General features: G+C 44.2%; 1 protein-coding gene across 1 annotated transcript in view; it reads right to left on the bottom strand.

Annotated features, from left to right (window-relative positions):
- Positions 1 to 16,010, bottom strand: part of HACD2 (3-hydroxyacyl-CoA dehydratase 2) — an 81,811-nt gene that overhangs the window by 23,319 nt on the left and 42,482 nt on the right. Inside the window, exon 4 of the mRNA XM_055128382.1 lies at positions 9,863 to 9,951. Within this exon, the coding sequence (XP_054984357.1) occupies positions 9,863 to 9,951 (89 nt within the window). The remainder of the gene's footprint in view (positions 1 to 9,862; positions 9,952 to 16,010) is intronic.

Here is a 16,010-nt window from a genome sequence, read left to right as displayed (position 1 = left end):
CATCTTCCAGTTACATGTGGCTATTTATTTACTTGCTGGTTTTTATTTGACTGATTAGCTGTGTGGTCACAGCTGGTGGTATTCAGGGGCTACTCCCTGGCTCAGTGCTCAGCCACCATGTACAGGCAGGGATCAAGCCTGGGCCTCTGGCATGAAAAGCATGGGCTCAGCCCATTGAGATATCTCTCTGGCCCCACATGAAGCTGCATTGCACCGTATCACTGTCGTCCTGTTGTTCGTCGATTTGCTCGAGCGGGCACCAGTAATGTCTCCATTTTGAGACTTGTTGTTACTGTTTCTGGCATATCGAATACGCCACGGGTAGCTTGCCAGGCTCTGCTGTGCAGGCAGGATACTCTCGGTAGCTTGCCGGGCTCTCTGAGAAACATGAAGCTACTTAAAAATAAATTAAATCTCAGTTCCTCTGTTATACCAACCTCATTTCAAGTGCTCATGTGTTCATATATGCTATTAGCAACTATACTAGCAACTAGTGCATGACTCAGGTGCAAAGAAATTTGACTTGGGTAGAGCAGGGATTGTAGAAACAATCAAAACAAAAATGTCAGAAACCAATGTTACCATCACTACGTGTGTGTGTGTGTGTGTGTGTGTGTGTGTGTGTATAAATATATATAGACCCAAAAGTTACTTTTGGGGTATAAAATTATCTAAGCAAGCATCTTGATTCATCTCATTTTGAAATCATGAATAAAACTGGTTCGAATGCCAGAATCCATTTATTACTAATCTTCCACTGGCAACTGAGCATGCCAGCATGTTCTGTGGCACAGGGCTGTATTCCCATGTCATTCTTTAGTTCAAGCTGATGACATAGAACCAAAGCTAACACCACTCTGGCTAGCTCTCAGCCAGAAAATTTCATGTGCTTATTAGGAAACTACTATTTCACACCCAAGGTAATACTTTTTATTCCTTCCTCTACTCTCATTTCTTTCCCATGACAGATTCTTCATGTCAGAAGTCAAGCATATCTGTTCATCTCAGGATGTAAAAAAGTAACTAGATTTGGCTCTCATGAGCTTCCTGCTCTCTGTAAGCAGCACCCGTGAAGCAACGAAGACTGACTGAGATGCACAGGAGGAACGTCTTGAGAAGGATGCGTTCCAACAGTAAACTTGCACGAGTTTCAGGAACAAAGACAGCAGCAAGGTAGAAGCCCCACAGATGTATCCAGAACACGGGTGAACTGCAGCGGGGTGAGACTAAGGTGCAAAACACCCAAGAGAAGCTCAGCCCTGGAGCTCTGGAGGAGGAAAGGAAGACGCCATGTCGGGCTGACAGATGGGCTCAGAAGGTCCCCGGGCCTCTGGGGTACTTCCTGAGGCCTCTGCAGCCCGGCCTGAGCCCCAGGAGGGTGATCTGCAGCCTTCCGGGGTGCTGTCTGGAGGAAGTGCTCCCTCCCACATGGGAGCTGACCCAGAGCAATGGCGGGGGGTGGGGGTAGGGGCGTGGGAATCTGGCTCTTGGAGGGAGAGTGCAAAGAAAACGTTGGGAGACGCCGAGTGGATGGGTGTTTGTGGGGAGGTTGGCATGGGGCGGGGTACAGCATGCCAGGGAGAACCCAGAGGAGAAAACCATGAGCACTAAAGACACCTGACGCCCATTTCCCGACTCTGCAGAGCCAGCTCTGAGGGAACTGTTCCCTGGCAAAGGAAGCTCAGTGGCCCCGGCCCGCAGAGTGAGAAAGTGTTTAACTGCGATTTGCGATTTTGTATGCGTGTGTTTTTCTTATTGTAACATAAGTGACTTAATAATCAAAGAATCGCACTACCTGAATATATATTTTGGACAGCAGATGCACTCTAGTGAGTGTTTCAAGGGCTAAAAGAGAACCAAGATAAGGAATATGTCAGAATCAAACCTATGCACTGGACCTACACGAATCTAAATATTTTTCAATACTTTGAAGTAGAATCTTTAGACATGGTCCAGGAAAATGTTGGAAAGGGACAGAAAGGGAAAAGCTGGGAGAAAAACGCAGAACCTGATTTTGCCAAAATCACCTATGCTCAATCTCCTAGGCCAGGGTTCAAAAGTGAACCCTCTCCAGGAGAGAAGTCATACAATCTTCCAGGGCTAGTTACCGACACGTGGAAGAAGCATAAAGTACCACAGCATTCATCTCAGAACTGTCTAAAGTTTGATGGTGTCTGATTAGCAATCAAAAAATAAGGTTTTTCTACCTTTAGGAGAGGTGCTAATTTTAAAAGTGAAGGTGATGTAAATCCACCTACAGAAATACTTAAAATAGCAATCTGTAAAGGAATAGATGGAATAGGGAGAATTTTAGATACGATGCGTCCATATGGGCCAAAGACACCGAATGTACCGGCGGTCCTGGCTGCTGGGAGCTGCATTGCCAGCGAAGGGAAGGTACTGGGCGCTGAGACACATAGGGATGTTCTAGCCGAGCACCAGAGGTGCCACGCATTCCCGCTCTCATCTGAACCATGGGCTGGAATAAGCCCTTCCTGCCTCCTCGCAACACCAGGTTGAAGGATGCCCAGAGAGACAGGGAAGCGCACTCGGCCCACAGCGACGGCGGCAGATGCCAACAGAGGTGGCGAAGAATTAGAGAACAAAGTGAACCTATCTGAGAGGGAAGGATGGAGCTTTACTGCACTTCAGCTTCCTTAAGAATGAAAGGAAGGAAAAGAGGAGTGAGAAAGAAAACTACTCCATCTATAAAGGCCCTTGTTCTGGAGTGAAGTGCTTCATGAGGGATTCAGAAGCTTCTCAAAGGGGCTGGAGTGATAGCATAGCGGGTAGGGCGTTTGCCTTGCACGCGGCCGACCCGGGTTCAAATCCCAGCATCCCATATGGTCCCCTGAGCACGACCAGGGGTAATTCCTGAGTGCAGAGCCAGGAGTAACCCCTGAGCATTGCCAGGTGTGACCCAAAAAGAAAAAAAAAAAAAACCAGAAGCTTCTCAAAATAATAATAATAATAATAATAATAATAATAATAATAATAATAATAATAATAATAAATGTTGCATGCTAGAGACCACAATTTCCCAACATTGCCACCTTGTTTTCATCTATTCTCCTGACGCTTCTTTTCACCGCTACACAGCACGGAAGGCACTAGTGCGAGCCAAGGCTCAGAAAGGCAAACTGCTTTGTCCCAAGCACAGAGCACTGTCCAGAACCTTTCCTTTACGGGTGACTGGCCTCCAGATTCTAGAATACTCAGTTCAAGTGACTAAAAATTCACATCCAAGGAAGGTGACACAAACAGAAAGCACAGTTAGAGGTACTGCGCATAGTATTTCCTCAGCTGGAAATGCCTTCCGGGTCATTCCTGCAGGGCGAGGGGATCATTCATGGGGTGGGGGCAGCTCTGGGGTCAGCCCAGCATCAGCTCTTGGCTCCTGCTTCCGCCTTTCCTGTGGATGAAGAGGGAGTAAGCCGAACAGCTCACCCCTTCCCTGGGCGGCCACACCTGCCTGTCTCCAAAGGGCCCTCGGAGCCAGGAGGCCTGGAACGGTTAGAGAGGCACCAGAAAGCCCATAGCCCCTTGCATCATTTTGCCTATTCGTTTTGGGTCACATCCGGTGATCCTCAGGGCTGCTCCTGGCTGTGTGCTCAGGAATTATGCTGAGCAGGGCTCAGGGGAACATGAGGGATGCTGGAACCGAGCCTGGGCTGCGGGACGAGAAGGGATGTAGGGGAACCAGGGCTATGGTGACGGAAGGGGACACTGGTGATGAGATTAGTGTTGGAATACTGCATAACCAGAAACTAAATCACAGATAACTTTGTAAATCATGGTGCCCTAAAGTTTTCTTTAAATTAATGGGGGGGGGCGGGAGGCATGGGGTAGAGAGAGAGAGAAAGAGAGGTAGAGGTAGAGAGAGTGGTATTAGGTTAGACTTCAAGAAATCAAGTAGAAATCTGAAGTAAAATTGTAAAAAAGAAGATAAAAATTACAGCACAAGATAAAGTATCTCAAGAGCATGCTCATAGTTATCTGAGGCGCATAGTACCAATGATGCTTCTCTGGCACTAGTCCAGAGTCTCTACCACGTGTGGGTGGGGCTGGAAATGCACATTAATTAATAAGGTTTCTGGGTAATTTTGTCAAAATACTCCATAAACCCCCAAACAGGAAAAAAAAAGTCTTGAAATTGTTTCCTTCTGTTTTGACTGTGCTCAGGGATCTCTCCTGGCGGGACGGGACAGAGACCCAGTCAGCCGCCCTTGCAGCCCCAGGCCTTGGATTTTCCAGGAGAAAGGCCGACTAACTACGGGAGAGGATTACCACAGAAGCCCTGCAGGTTGAAAAGGAGAAACACGGCAGGAGCGGCAGCTCAGCACCCGCCCACCCCGACGGGCACAGCTCACGCCAAGAGGATCCGTCTGGGGACTCACATCTTAACACTCGAGTGCTGGGTCAGAACCAAGAAGAGCAAAGGTGTCTCCTGGTCTGAGTCGGGACGAAGAAAGCAGGGCGAGCAGAAGGAAAACAAGGATGTGTCCACGCACAGTCCCAGGGCTGAGCTGGTGGCAGGACCACGGGCCCACAGTCCAAGATGCCATTTATTGGTGTGGCACAGCTACGCCTCACAGAGCCCAAACTCTAAATTGTAACTGCAACCTCCCTCAAGGACGGATGTCAGGGCCGAATGAGCACTTACTTTAACAGACTTCTCTGCGTACTCGAGTGCATCAAACAAACATCAGCATCTTGGCTTTAAAGAAAACCCTGGGGGTCACTCACATTTTTTCCACACACTGATTATGAGATTTTTCTAAGCCTCTTGATGAGCACTTGGCAAGAATGGGAAATTAAGAGTCACAGAGTCTAGCAACATTCCAGAAAGAGGTGGGAAACAGTTGACTGGTGAAATCAGAAGAACTCACAGAACATTCCAGAGAAATGCAGGAAAATACTCCTCTCTCCAATGGTGGCAAAGGGCAAGGCAGGAAAGGGGAGCGAATTCAGCTCACCAGACTCATCCGCTAACCCTTAAACATCAAGGGTTTGAACACCAGGGTCATCACATGGGAACCTCCATTAACTATCCGGGCATGAATCACCATTCCTGTAATAGACTGATTTTTCATACTGCCCTTTCATTTATGGTATCTAATGTTAATAATATGTGCAAGAGTTTCTATTAGCTAAGAATTTCAATTATCCAAGATAATACTGATGTAGGTGTACCTGTAGACATCAATTTATTTTATAAATGAACAATAAAAAATTATAGTGGATAAATACAGTACAGTACTTTTTCTTCATGACACTTTAAGTAGTATTTTCTTTCTCTAACTTATTTTATAGTACATAATAAAAATATGTGCTAAATGACTTTTTTGTGTTAAGAGTAAAACATCCAATCAATAGCAGTAATTAAATTTTGGGGAATCAAAAGTTATATTCAAATTTTCCACTGGGCAGGTAAAATTAAGTATAATGATGCCAGATTAAAAATTCAAGGGTCAATTGTTATTAAGTTTTATGCAAATTACCTGCCTAGATCACAGATTTTCTTTTTTCTTTTCTTTTTGGGTCACACCTGGCGATGCACAGGGGTTACTCCTGGCTCTGCACTCAGGAATCACTCCTGGCAATGCTCAGGGGACCATATGGGATGCTGGGAATCGAACCTGGGTCGGCCGTGTGCAAGGCAAACGCCCTACCCATTGTGCTATTGCTCCAGCCCCGATCACAGATTTTCAACTGGCTAAAGTGACAGTGAGATCCCAACAACGTACTTCTCCACTGTGGAGGTGCCATGGGCCTTCGGGGTCACCTGATGAGCAATTCTTAGGACTAAGATACTAAGGATTTAGGATGATTCTCCAAAGAGGGCTGGGCCAGAAAAAGGGACAGTGGCCTCCCTGACTGTCCAGGAACTTGGGTCTGACCTGGCCACTTGGGATAATGAAGAATAGGGGCCCTACACCCTGTTGCTGCAGGGGGCTGGAGAGAAGGACAGATGACAGAGCAATCCCCCTGCAGTTCACTTGGAAAATGCTGGTCTGGTCCCAGTTCAAGGAGACAGGGACAGAGACCCAGAGGGAAGGGGCCAAGCGCCCAGAGCAGCTGCTCTGGCAGGGGACAGGCTGCAGTGGGGAGGGAGGGTCTGCCAGGACTCTGGATTTCCTCTATTTCCCATTCTCAACCTCTCGCCCTAAGGGGTGTGCTGTGCCAGGGCCTGCAGTCTGCTCAGGCACATCTCCTTGGAAGGAGAGAAATGGGAAAGTTATTAATGGGTAGAGTAAGGCCTTGAAAGCTTCTGAGCATCGAGAGCAAAATTTCTTCTTTAATGTACTGTCAGTTAAGGCATCAGACTAGCTGATGGGTTAGTCACTGTCACTACAGGTCATAAGAAAGAACCATTGGCACCTTTTAGTTCTGCAACGTACACTGTACATAACATCCTCTCAGATTAAGATGACGAGTGAGTATACATGTTCTCTAGGACTTATTTTGGGGTGGAGGTTGGGGGCCACACCCAGTGGTGTTTGGGGGGACCGTGGGAATCAAACGGTGTCAGCCACATGCAAGGCAAGAGCCTTAACCACAGTACTCTCTCTTGGGGCCCGACAGGGCTTCTTAGAAGTAGATGTAGATGTAGATACAGATGTGCCGGGGCTGCAGACATAGCTCAGTGGCAGAGCACGTGGCTGAGGTTTGATTCCCACCATCACATAAATACAAAACTTAGGAACTCTAACTATTCAAAAGGTAGTGTCTAGTCTCAGGTGACAGGAAGGACCCACCTCACACTCGAGTCAAAAGACAAAGGGACTGAGCAGAGACTATGGGAGCAAGAGTCTCAATCCAAAGCAGTGCTATGAAAGTTAAGAATTCCTGTTCACTTTAGAGGGAAGTAAGATGTGTAGAAAGGAAGCAGAATGAGAATAGAATGGCATGGAATCTGAGCACTGTTAGGAGAGTCAGATCTATTTTACAAACTAGTCATCCCTGAGATCAACAGCCTTATCTTTAGTTATGTGATTCCCACCATGCAAGTGGATTCAAAGGAAAACAGAGCAACTGTGCGGATGTTTCAGGAAACAGAATGGCAGAAATACACCATGGAATCCACATGTAAGGCTACGCAGGACAAACAAACGGAAGTCTAGTGAATATGAAATGCCATATCAGGAAAAGAGCGTTTGGCCAGGAGGAGCCTGAGGCGCAGGCGGCGGTGTCAGCGGGCTCTGAGAGGCCAGGCTGCGGGCTCTGTATGTGGGCTGTGGAGAAGCAGGCAGCCCACAGTTGGGAGCAGGCCGCCAACCTTACTGAAGAGGACAGGGAGGGACGACTGTGATGCAGGCAAGACCCAGTCTGAGGTAGGAGCAGATCACCTAAATGACAGGATTTACATAAAAAGAAGAGGTGACACAAAGACAACAGAAGTAGGGGGTGTGGGGGTCAGTTCCAAGCTCTGGGGCACAGGCTCTGCCTGCAGTGGCCCGTAGCTTCATGCCCACCACCTCAAGGTTGCAGCAAATACCATTGGGCACGGCCAGAAAAACCAAAGATTTTTTTTGAGACAGTGAAAACATGGCACAACTTTTTTTGAGAAATGTATGATAACGTTTGCAGAAATATTGAATTTTCTTATGCAGAGAAAAGGTGTGGATATGCAAATACAACAAGTCTATTGATTAATGTAAAGCTCAAATCTGACACTGTACATGAAACCACCTAATAAATGGCAAGTCTGTGCGTCTGCCAGGTGGCCTGTACTGGGCACAGTGGCCAGGACCACGTCCCTAGAATCCAAAGAGACAGATAAGAGCTTTTAAGCCAGCCAGTCTTAATGACCTGTCTAAGAAATCCTGACAAATATTGCTAACAGCGAAATGGCTAACAGAATTGCACGCCTTGAAGATGGGTGTGTCTATCCACTGCCTCTGACAGAACAAGTAACAGGCAGAGGCGACATCAGGGCAGAGAAGAGCAGCAGCGGCCGGGAGGAATCCATCAGGCGGAGTGTCAGCACCTGGGCAACAAATAGTGGCTTTGGCAAAGCAATTAAGGCTTCCACAGCTGACAATGTTCTATCTTCATGGACTTGTAATTTAATTACTGAAAGCCCATAATACCTATTTCAGAATGTAAATGAGTTGCTCAGGAAAAAGAAAAAAGAGAAAGTCTCACTTGAGACTTTTGGGAGTTAAAACTGCGTAGCAGGTTAAAATGAAAAAGAATATAAGCAAAAGCAAAGGAAAGAACATAGCTTAAACATTTTTGTAGAATAACTTTGAAATTGAAGAAGAGGCTAGATGGTATAATGAAACCTCTTTTTCTTGTTTCATAGCCAATTAATAGTGAAAACAATGGGGTGATGTGTTGTATTAGGGATTCTTGCTTTTCTTTAACTATTCTTTTAAAGGAATGTAACTATTCTAAAGAGTGATCACATAAAAGTTACATGGCTGTTGGGGCTAGAAAGATAGTACAGTGGGTAAGGTGTTTGCCTTGCATGCAGCTGACCTGGGTTCGATCCTGGTGTGCCTGTATGGTCCCCTGGGCATCCACAGGAGTAATTCCTGAGTGCAGAGCCAGGAGTAGTCCCTGAGCATTGCCGGGGTGGCCCAAAGACAAAACAAAAACAAAAACAAATAAACCAAAACAAAACCACCCAAAACCCCACAACAAAAACAAACAACAACCAAAAATTTTAAAGCCACATGATTGTTTTACATCCTTCCTGCTTAAAAATCACAGACATCAGGTCAGAGAGTGACAGTACAGCAGTGAGGGCATCTGCCTTGCATGGAGCTCACTGGGTTTGATCCCTGGCATCCCATATGGTCCCCTGAGTCTCATGAGGAGTTATCCCTGAGTGCAAGTAAGGCACATCCCAAAAATTGAAAAAAAAAAAAAAGTAGAAAGTAAAGAAATCTTTAAGGACTGAGAAAACTTAACAAATTCCTGTGAATCTTCAAACTGTTTTTTTGAACATAAGAATGTCAGCTTAATTAAAAATTCATTACCTATGTGCATTTTTCTGTATGTAAATTACAGGCCTATTAAAATTAAACAAACAACCCTCAGTGCCCCAAAAGATAATGTTTTGGCAGGGATTTAGGAAGACAAAGACAATCTGGGATGCTGCTGCTGAGATGCTCACTTCACAAGCCCCTCGGAATGTTGTTGGCAGGTCAGTCTTCCCAGGCGGAGACTTCTCCCTCTCGGTGACATCCGCTAGAAATAAGTGACTTGAAAAGCAAAAATCCCACCAGAACATGACCACCTTCCTCAATACTGGAAAATGCGAGCTGAGCTGTGGATTCACCTGCGGTGGTGACTCTCCCCAGCCCGGTGCTCACAGTGAGTGTCCACGGGCCCTCTATGCGTCCACCAGCCCAGAGCACACACTTCCCAAAGCAGGGGGCTCAACCCATTTGGCAAGTCCATGAACCCCGGTGGGGCCTGTTTCTCCCAGTTCCCCAAAGATCTGAGTGCTCTGGGGATGAATGAATGCCACACCCCTCCCCCAGCCAATCCTGCTACTGGGCTGAAGACATCTAGGAGATCAAGGCATGAGAAAACTCCGAGTTGTAGACCATACCTGCATTATTCAAATAATCCTCGTGGAAACAAAGATTTCTAGGCTTTATCACTGAACTGATCAATTTTCTCTTTCAACACTGCATATTTGGGGGAGTGTGTGTGTGGTGCACGTGCTCACGCAAGGGGGTAGAAGGCTAAACTTCCCGTCTGGCAACCCAATTCCTTAAGGGCCTGTGAACAGCAGCTGGGCTGTATTGGTGTGTCCTGAAACCCCTTTTTCCCATCACACTGATGTCAGAAGGAAAGAAATGAGCTGTGTAGTGATGCTGATCTACTAGTCCAGGTAAATGCTTACCTCTTTGACGCTATGTGTCACTGCCCATATTAGAAAAACTCTTGACATAACCTGGAATGAAGTCAGGACGACAGAAGATGGGACGATCCCTGAAAGAAATGTTAGGGTGGGTAAATAAAGGGACCACACTAAGTTTTGACAGGTGAAAAATGTTCTGAACATTCAAATTCAAGCCAAGATATCTATATTACCTACGTATTTAATACTGGAATCCTTCCCCCTTAAAACAACACTATTAAGATTAAGATTAATATGAATAAAAATTTATAATAATCACATGTACCTATGTATCCTTTAAGTTTTTTTTTTAAAAAGTCACCAATTAAATGCAATGCGTCTTAGAGTCATCATGTAGACAGAGCAAATGAGACTACCACTTAATCTTCTGATTCACTCAAGAATATGGGTCTCCAAAAAGAACAAGCAATTGTGAAAGGTCTAACTCAACCCTATTGACATCAAATCAAAGTTGGGACCTGCTGGACACCAGCTCTTTTATAGCATCTAATGGTTAGGCAGGCGAGGCTAAAGTTCACTGCATTTCTTCAGAGGCCGTTTCTTTCCACCTGCCCACAGCACTGAGCACTGGTGCATTGCTCACAGTACTCCAGCATTCTCTCCGTGTCCTCAGTCTGTAATATTACATTTCTTTTATTATTCTACAGAATTATCAAGTTCTTTAAGTTAACATTTCTCTGCCCTCTCTCTTCAATTTCTGCAACCACAACTGCTATTTTGAGAGAAGCCACCACCATTATATAAATTCCCTGCCTTTCTTAACTCAGTAATCCATTATCTGTAAACAGCATTTTCTCTTTGTATTACAACTTACACTAGAAAACTCTTGGAAGAAAACAAATGCAAAACATTGTAGTTTATTAGATATGACACTAAAAGTACAAGAAAAAATGAACTGAATTTTCCCAAACTAAAAGCTTATTTTCTTGAAAGGATACCATCAACTTTTTTTTTTTTTTTTTTTTTTTTGCTTTTTGGGTCACATCCAGTGATGCTCAGGGGTTACTCCTGGTTCATCTGGTTCATGCACTCAGGAATTACTCCTGGCTGGGGGACCATATGGGATGCCGGGGATTGAACCTGGGTTGGCTGCGTGCAAGGCAAACGCCCCTACTGCTGTACTACCACTTCAGCCCCAGGATACTGTCAACTAAGTGAAATAAAAAACTCCTAAAGATGGGAGCAAACACTTCCAAAGAATACAATATACAGTACTCAAATAATAAGACACACAACAAAGGGCCAATTCTATGAATACATTCACATAATGAAAATATTCACATTTGTTCAAAACATATTATGTATAATAATAAAATATATTAAAATATTATGTATATAATCATTCTATATAATTTTGTACTAGACATTCTGTATAATTTTTATATACTAAATTATTATTAATATGTATTGTTTGTTGGACCGGAGCAATGCGACAGCAAGTAGGCATTTGCTTTGCACACAGCTGATCCAGGTTCAATTTCTGGCATCCCATATGGTCCCCTAGCATGGCCAGGGGTTATGCCTATAAGTGCAGAGCCAGGAGTAACTCCTGAGAGCTGCCAGATGTGCTCCCTCTGCTCCCCCAAAATTTATATAGTATTTTGTAAATAATATGCACAATTCATTATAAAGTGACGAAATATATAAATAAAATCAATAATCAAATGTGACCATTTTTTTAAACAGGCAAAGGCTTTTTAAAAAGACATTTCTCCAAAGAAAACATGCTTCTGATGATAAGCACTCAACAAAGATGCTAAATATCCAAGGAATGCACATCAAAACCCTGGTAAGGAGCCAGCCACAGGAGAGCGGGCAGGGTGCTTTCCTCTGCGTGTTCATTCACCGCAACCCATGAGGCCCCCAAGCTCAGCACAGGAGGAAGCCCTGGGCACTGCTGGGTCTGGCCCCAAACCCAAGCCAAAGCGACCCTAATGAGATCTACTTCACCCTGTGTCACTTGAAACTAACGAGGCAGACCACAACCACAGCTTGGGGGGAGACCAGAACCAGATGCACTGCTGAGGGGATGAGCGAGGGTGCAGCTGCTCTAGGAAAGTCTGTCGTGGCCTCGAAATGCTGAAGACTCACCTTAAGATACCCATGCACACAAACCCAGTGGGCCCACAGAGATCCGCATTTGCCACAAAGTGGGTGAGATTAAAATACCCACCCACAGACACTGAACGAATGGAATGTGGCGCAGTCACAGTGAAGAGCAGGAATGCCAGGAGTGTGAGGAGGGCCCCACAGCTGCACCCCTGCCAGGGACACACCCCACCTCACAGCCTCAAGACTTGGCCAGGCAGACCTGGGGCCCCTGGAGATGGCTCCAAATCCCACACCCACAGTCAACAGAAGCGCAGCAAATGAGACGGGAAAGAAACCAACTAGCTCAATAAATAGATGGTAACACAGACGCTCATGGACCAGCAGCCAATGGCTCAGAGAAACCTTTGGACAATGGCTTCAATAGCCCCACGTGAGATATGGCACTATAGCACTGTCTCCCGTTGCTCATCAATATGCTCGAGTGGGCACCAGTAATGTCTCCATTGTGAGACTTGTTGTTACTGTTTTTTGGCATATTGAATACACCACGGGTAGCTTGCCAGGCTCTGCCGTGCGGGCGAGATACTGTCAGTAGCTTGCCGGGCTCTCCGAGAGGGGCGGAGGAATCGAACCCGGGTCGACCAACGTGCAAGACAAATACTCTACCTGCTGTGCTATCACTCCAGTCGAGATATAACAACTCCATTTAAAAAAAATTGTGGAAAGTTGTTATATCTCTAACTTATGCATTTGGCAGTCAGAGATTTCCACAATTTTTTAAAAAAATGAACTACTTTTTTGCCATAATTCTGTTCACCATTTTGTTGTAACAATCAATATAAAATGAATTATTTTGTGCCTGTTAAGGGGGGAGGGTGGGAAACTGAGGAGAGTAGTGGAGGAAGGTCACACTGGTGGTGGGATTGGGGCTGGAATACTGAATGCCTGAAACAACTATATTATGAACAACTTTATAAACAATACTGTTTCAATTAACTTTTTTTTTTTCCTTTTTAGGTCACACCCGGCAATGCTCAGGGGTTACTCCTGGCTCTGCACTCAGGAATTACCCCTGGCGATGCTCAGGGACCATATGGAATGTTGGGAATTGAACCCGGGTCAGCTGCGTGCAAGGCAAACGCCCTACCCGCTGTGCTACTGCGTTAGCTCCTCAATTAAGTTTTTAAAAAATAAAAAAAAAATAAAGCTACAAATTGTAAACAAATATGTGCTACAAACTTAAAATATGATGCTGAGTAAAGAAGTCAGTGAAAAAGGCATGGATGATTTAACATATATGTGTACACATATATATGTACATACATATTTAATATATATGTACATACATACACATGCATATATCTATATTTATCTATCTATAAAATATATCCCCCACCTAGTTTTGGGGCTTACTCCTGGCTCTGCACTCAGGAATCACTTCTGGTGGTGCTCCGGGGACCAGATGGATGCCAGGGATTGAACCTGGGCTGGCCGTGTACAAGGTAAGTGCCCTCCCCGCTGTACTATGTCTCAGGCCCTGCTTTCATTTACATTAAAGTATTAGAACAGGCAAAACTACAGAGACAGAAAGTAGAACAGGTGTTTCTTGTGAAGATTAGGAGTGAAACTGGGAGTGACTGCTAATGGGTATGAGGCCTCTTTTTAGGGCAAGAAAATTATTTTAAAATTGAAGGTGGTGACAGTTGAAAATTCTGTAAATGTTGAATGGTACACTTTTAAGTGGAAATATTAATTGTACATGTGTCACATTATATAAAATGTTAATTGTAGGTGAACAAAGCTGTCATACAAATAAACATAGAAATAAAGCACAAAAATCTAGTGACATAATATGTAATACTGCTTAGAAGCCATTTGGTGATTCAAATGCTAAGTTAATGTGTTTAGTCAAATCATAATACAAGAAAAACTGAAAAAGACTAGTAATCAACACTTGCTGCTTATTAACCACTAGACCAAGCCCCTTCCTGCTTTTCAATTCAAAGATCAGCTTGAAATACTGAAATATTTAGAAGTGCCTACCTCTTGCCTGAGAACAACTTCCTGGCTGAGTGCAGCACTTGAGAGGACACTGTCTTTCCGTTTTGAAATACATGAAATACTTTCCTTCCATTTCTGTTCTTTCCTCTTTGCCAGGGAACAGGGGACCAGATCAGTAATGGTTTGTGCAATGCTTAATATCGCTGTGGTATTAGGAGGGGTGCGACAGATCCAGGATCTAGTCAACTTCAAAAATCAACTTGTTCTAAAGCAAAAATCAGGCTCCTGGAAAACAGACTCACCCTAATCAATGGCAAGAGATTTGCTAATAACCAAAATGTCAATTTATTTATTTCTAATAGAGGTTCAACTTTAAAGATAACTGACTTGTCTTATTATGATATACTATAGACCATCATTTGGGACTATGATGGTCTGAAAAGCAAAATGTTTAGTGAGCATGACTTTAAACAGAGGGACTGGTGGCAAAGTGTGTGTGTGTGTGTGTGTGTGTGTGTGTGTGTGTGTGTGTGTGTGTGTGTGTGTAGGGGAAGCCAAGGTGTAGCTTGGCAGAACTTGCTCTATGTAGAATCAGAGGGATGATGGGGTGTAATCCCTGCTCTGGGCCTGATCACACACGGAGACACACATACACACAGTCAGCACAGCCAATGCAGAGGACAATAAAGCAACACCAAAAGACCCAGGGAAGGACGGTGTCCTCTCAAGTGCTGCACTCAGCCAGGAAGTTGTTCTCAGGCAAGAGGTAGGCACTTCTAAATAGGATACAGTCTGGAATAGAAGCCCTAAGAGATCAACCTCAGGAACAGAAATCTGGCCAAATAAGAAACAAAGCAGAAGAAAGAACTCAGGAATGAATGAACTTACTAAGAAGGTCCAGTAAGTGGCAGTGAATTCATTCAGATACAGCACTAACACCAGACAATGATGGGAACAACAGGGAGGACACAGTGTAAATTACAAACTTATAAATTTGTAATTTACAAATCTTACAAATTATAATAAAGAGTAAAATGATTTTAAAACTGGATTTGGGCAAGAAGAGTTGGAAAAAAGTGGGACAATACCAATTTTCTATATAAAACCAAGGGATGTTGGTGACTTTGTTGCGTGGGGAGGGGCTTGGAGTCACACTCAGCGATGCTCAGGTCTTACTCCTGGCTCTGCACTCAGAAGTTACTCCTACAGTGCACCAGGGACCATATGGGATGCTGGGAATCAATCCCGGGTCAGTGGTGTAAAAGGCAAATGCCCTACCCACTGGACAATCGTGCTAGTCCTGCCTGTCTTAAATATTAAGTCTTAATAGAAATAAATTACACTCCCCAGGGGGCAGGGATGTAGCTCAGTGGGGAAGCATTTGTCTTGCATATGTTGTGAGGTCTGGACTTGATCCCCAGCACCATAAAAAATTTAAATAAATAAAAGGAGCACAAAAAATGGAATTAAAGTTAATGTATTTCTCATCTACATTTTTCATTTTGTTAAACCTCGAATCTTTTAGTAAATAATTTAGCTAGCATGTTGAAAAATGCTTCATGATGTGCAGTATGAGCAAAATACCTTGAGTCTTCCATCTACTTTTACTTTCTTTTATTGAAATATAATATTCTTAACCAGGTATTAAATACTTGGCACCAGAAAAATGATAGTTTTGAAATTGAACTAATTCTAATCTTAAAGCAGGAATTTTCTTAAATACTTTCTCTTAGAACAAGCTGATCTTAGGTAAACAGGAAATATTTGGTCAAAATGAAGAGAGGAGAGGGAGTGAGGGAGTAAAAGAAGATGATTGGCTTTCAAATAGATGGACAGTAGGGTGAGTCACTTTTCTTATTTCCTCCAAAAAGAAAATTGCCCGGGCCTCTGAGGCTGCAGAAGGCAATTTTCCAGATATTCCACACGACCTCGCTGAGGTTACCGAGCCTCGACAATGGAACTGATTTCTTGGGTTGAAATCAGTAACAAAATCACAGCATCTAAATAAGCTCTAGATTTGAGGTTGGCCTTTCTGAAAAGTGTATTCAACTGAAAGAGGCTGGTTTCTCTGCGCTGA

The sequence above is a fragment of the Sorex araneus genome, chromosome 2 (assembly GCF_027595985.1).
Source record: "Sorex araneus isolate mSorAra2 chromosome 2, mSorAra2.pri, whole genome shotgun sequence".
Classification (NCBI taxonomy): domain Eukaryota; kingdom Metazoa; phylum Chordata; class Mammalia; order Eulipotyphla; family Soricidae; genus Sorex; species Sorex araneus.
This window is presented reverse-complemented; position numbering and strand designations above follow the sequence as displayed.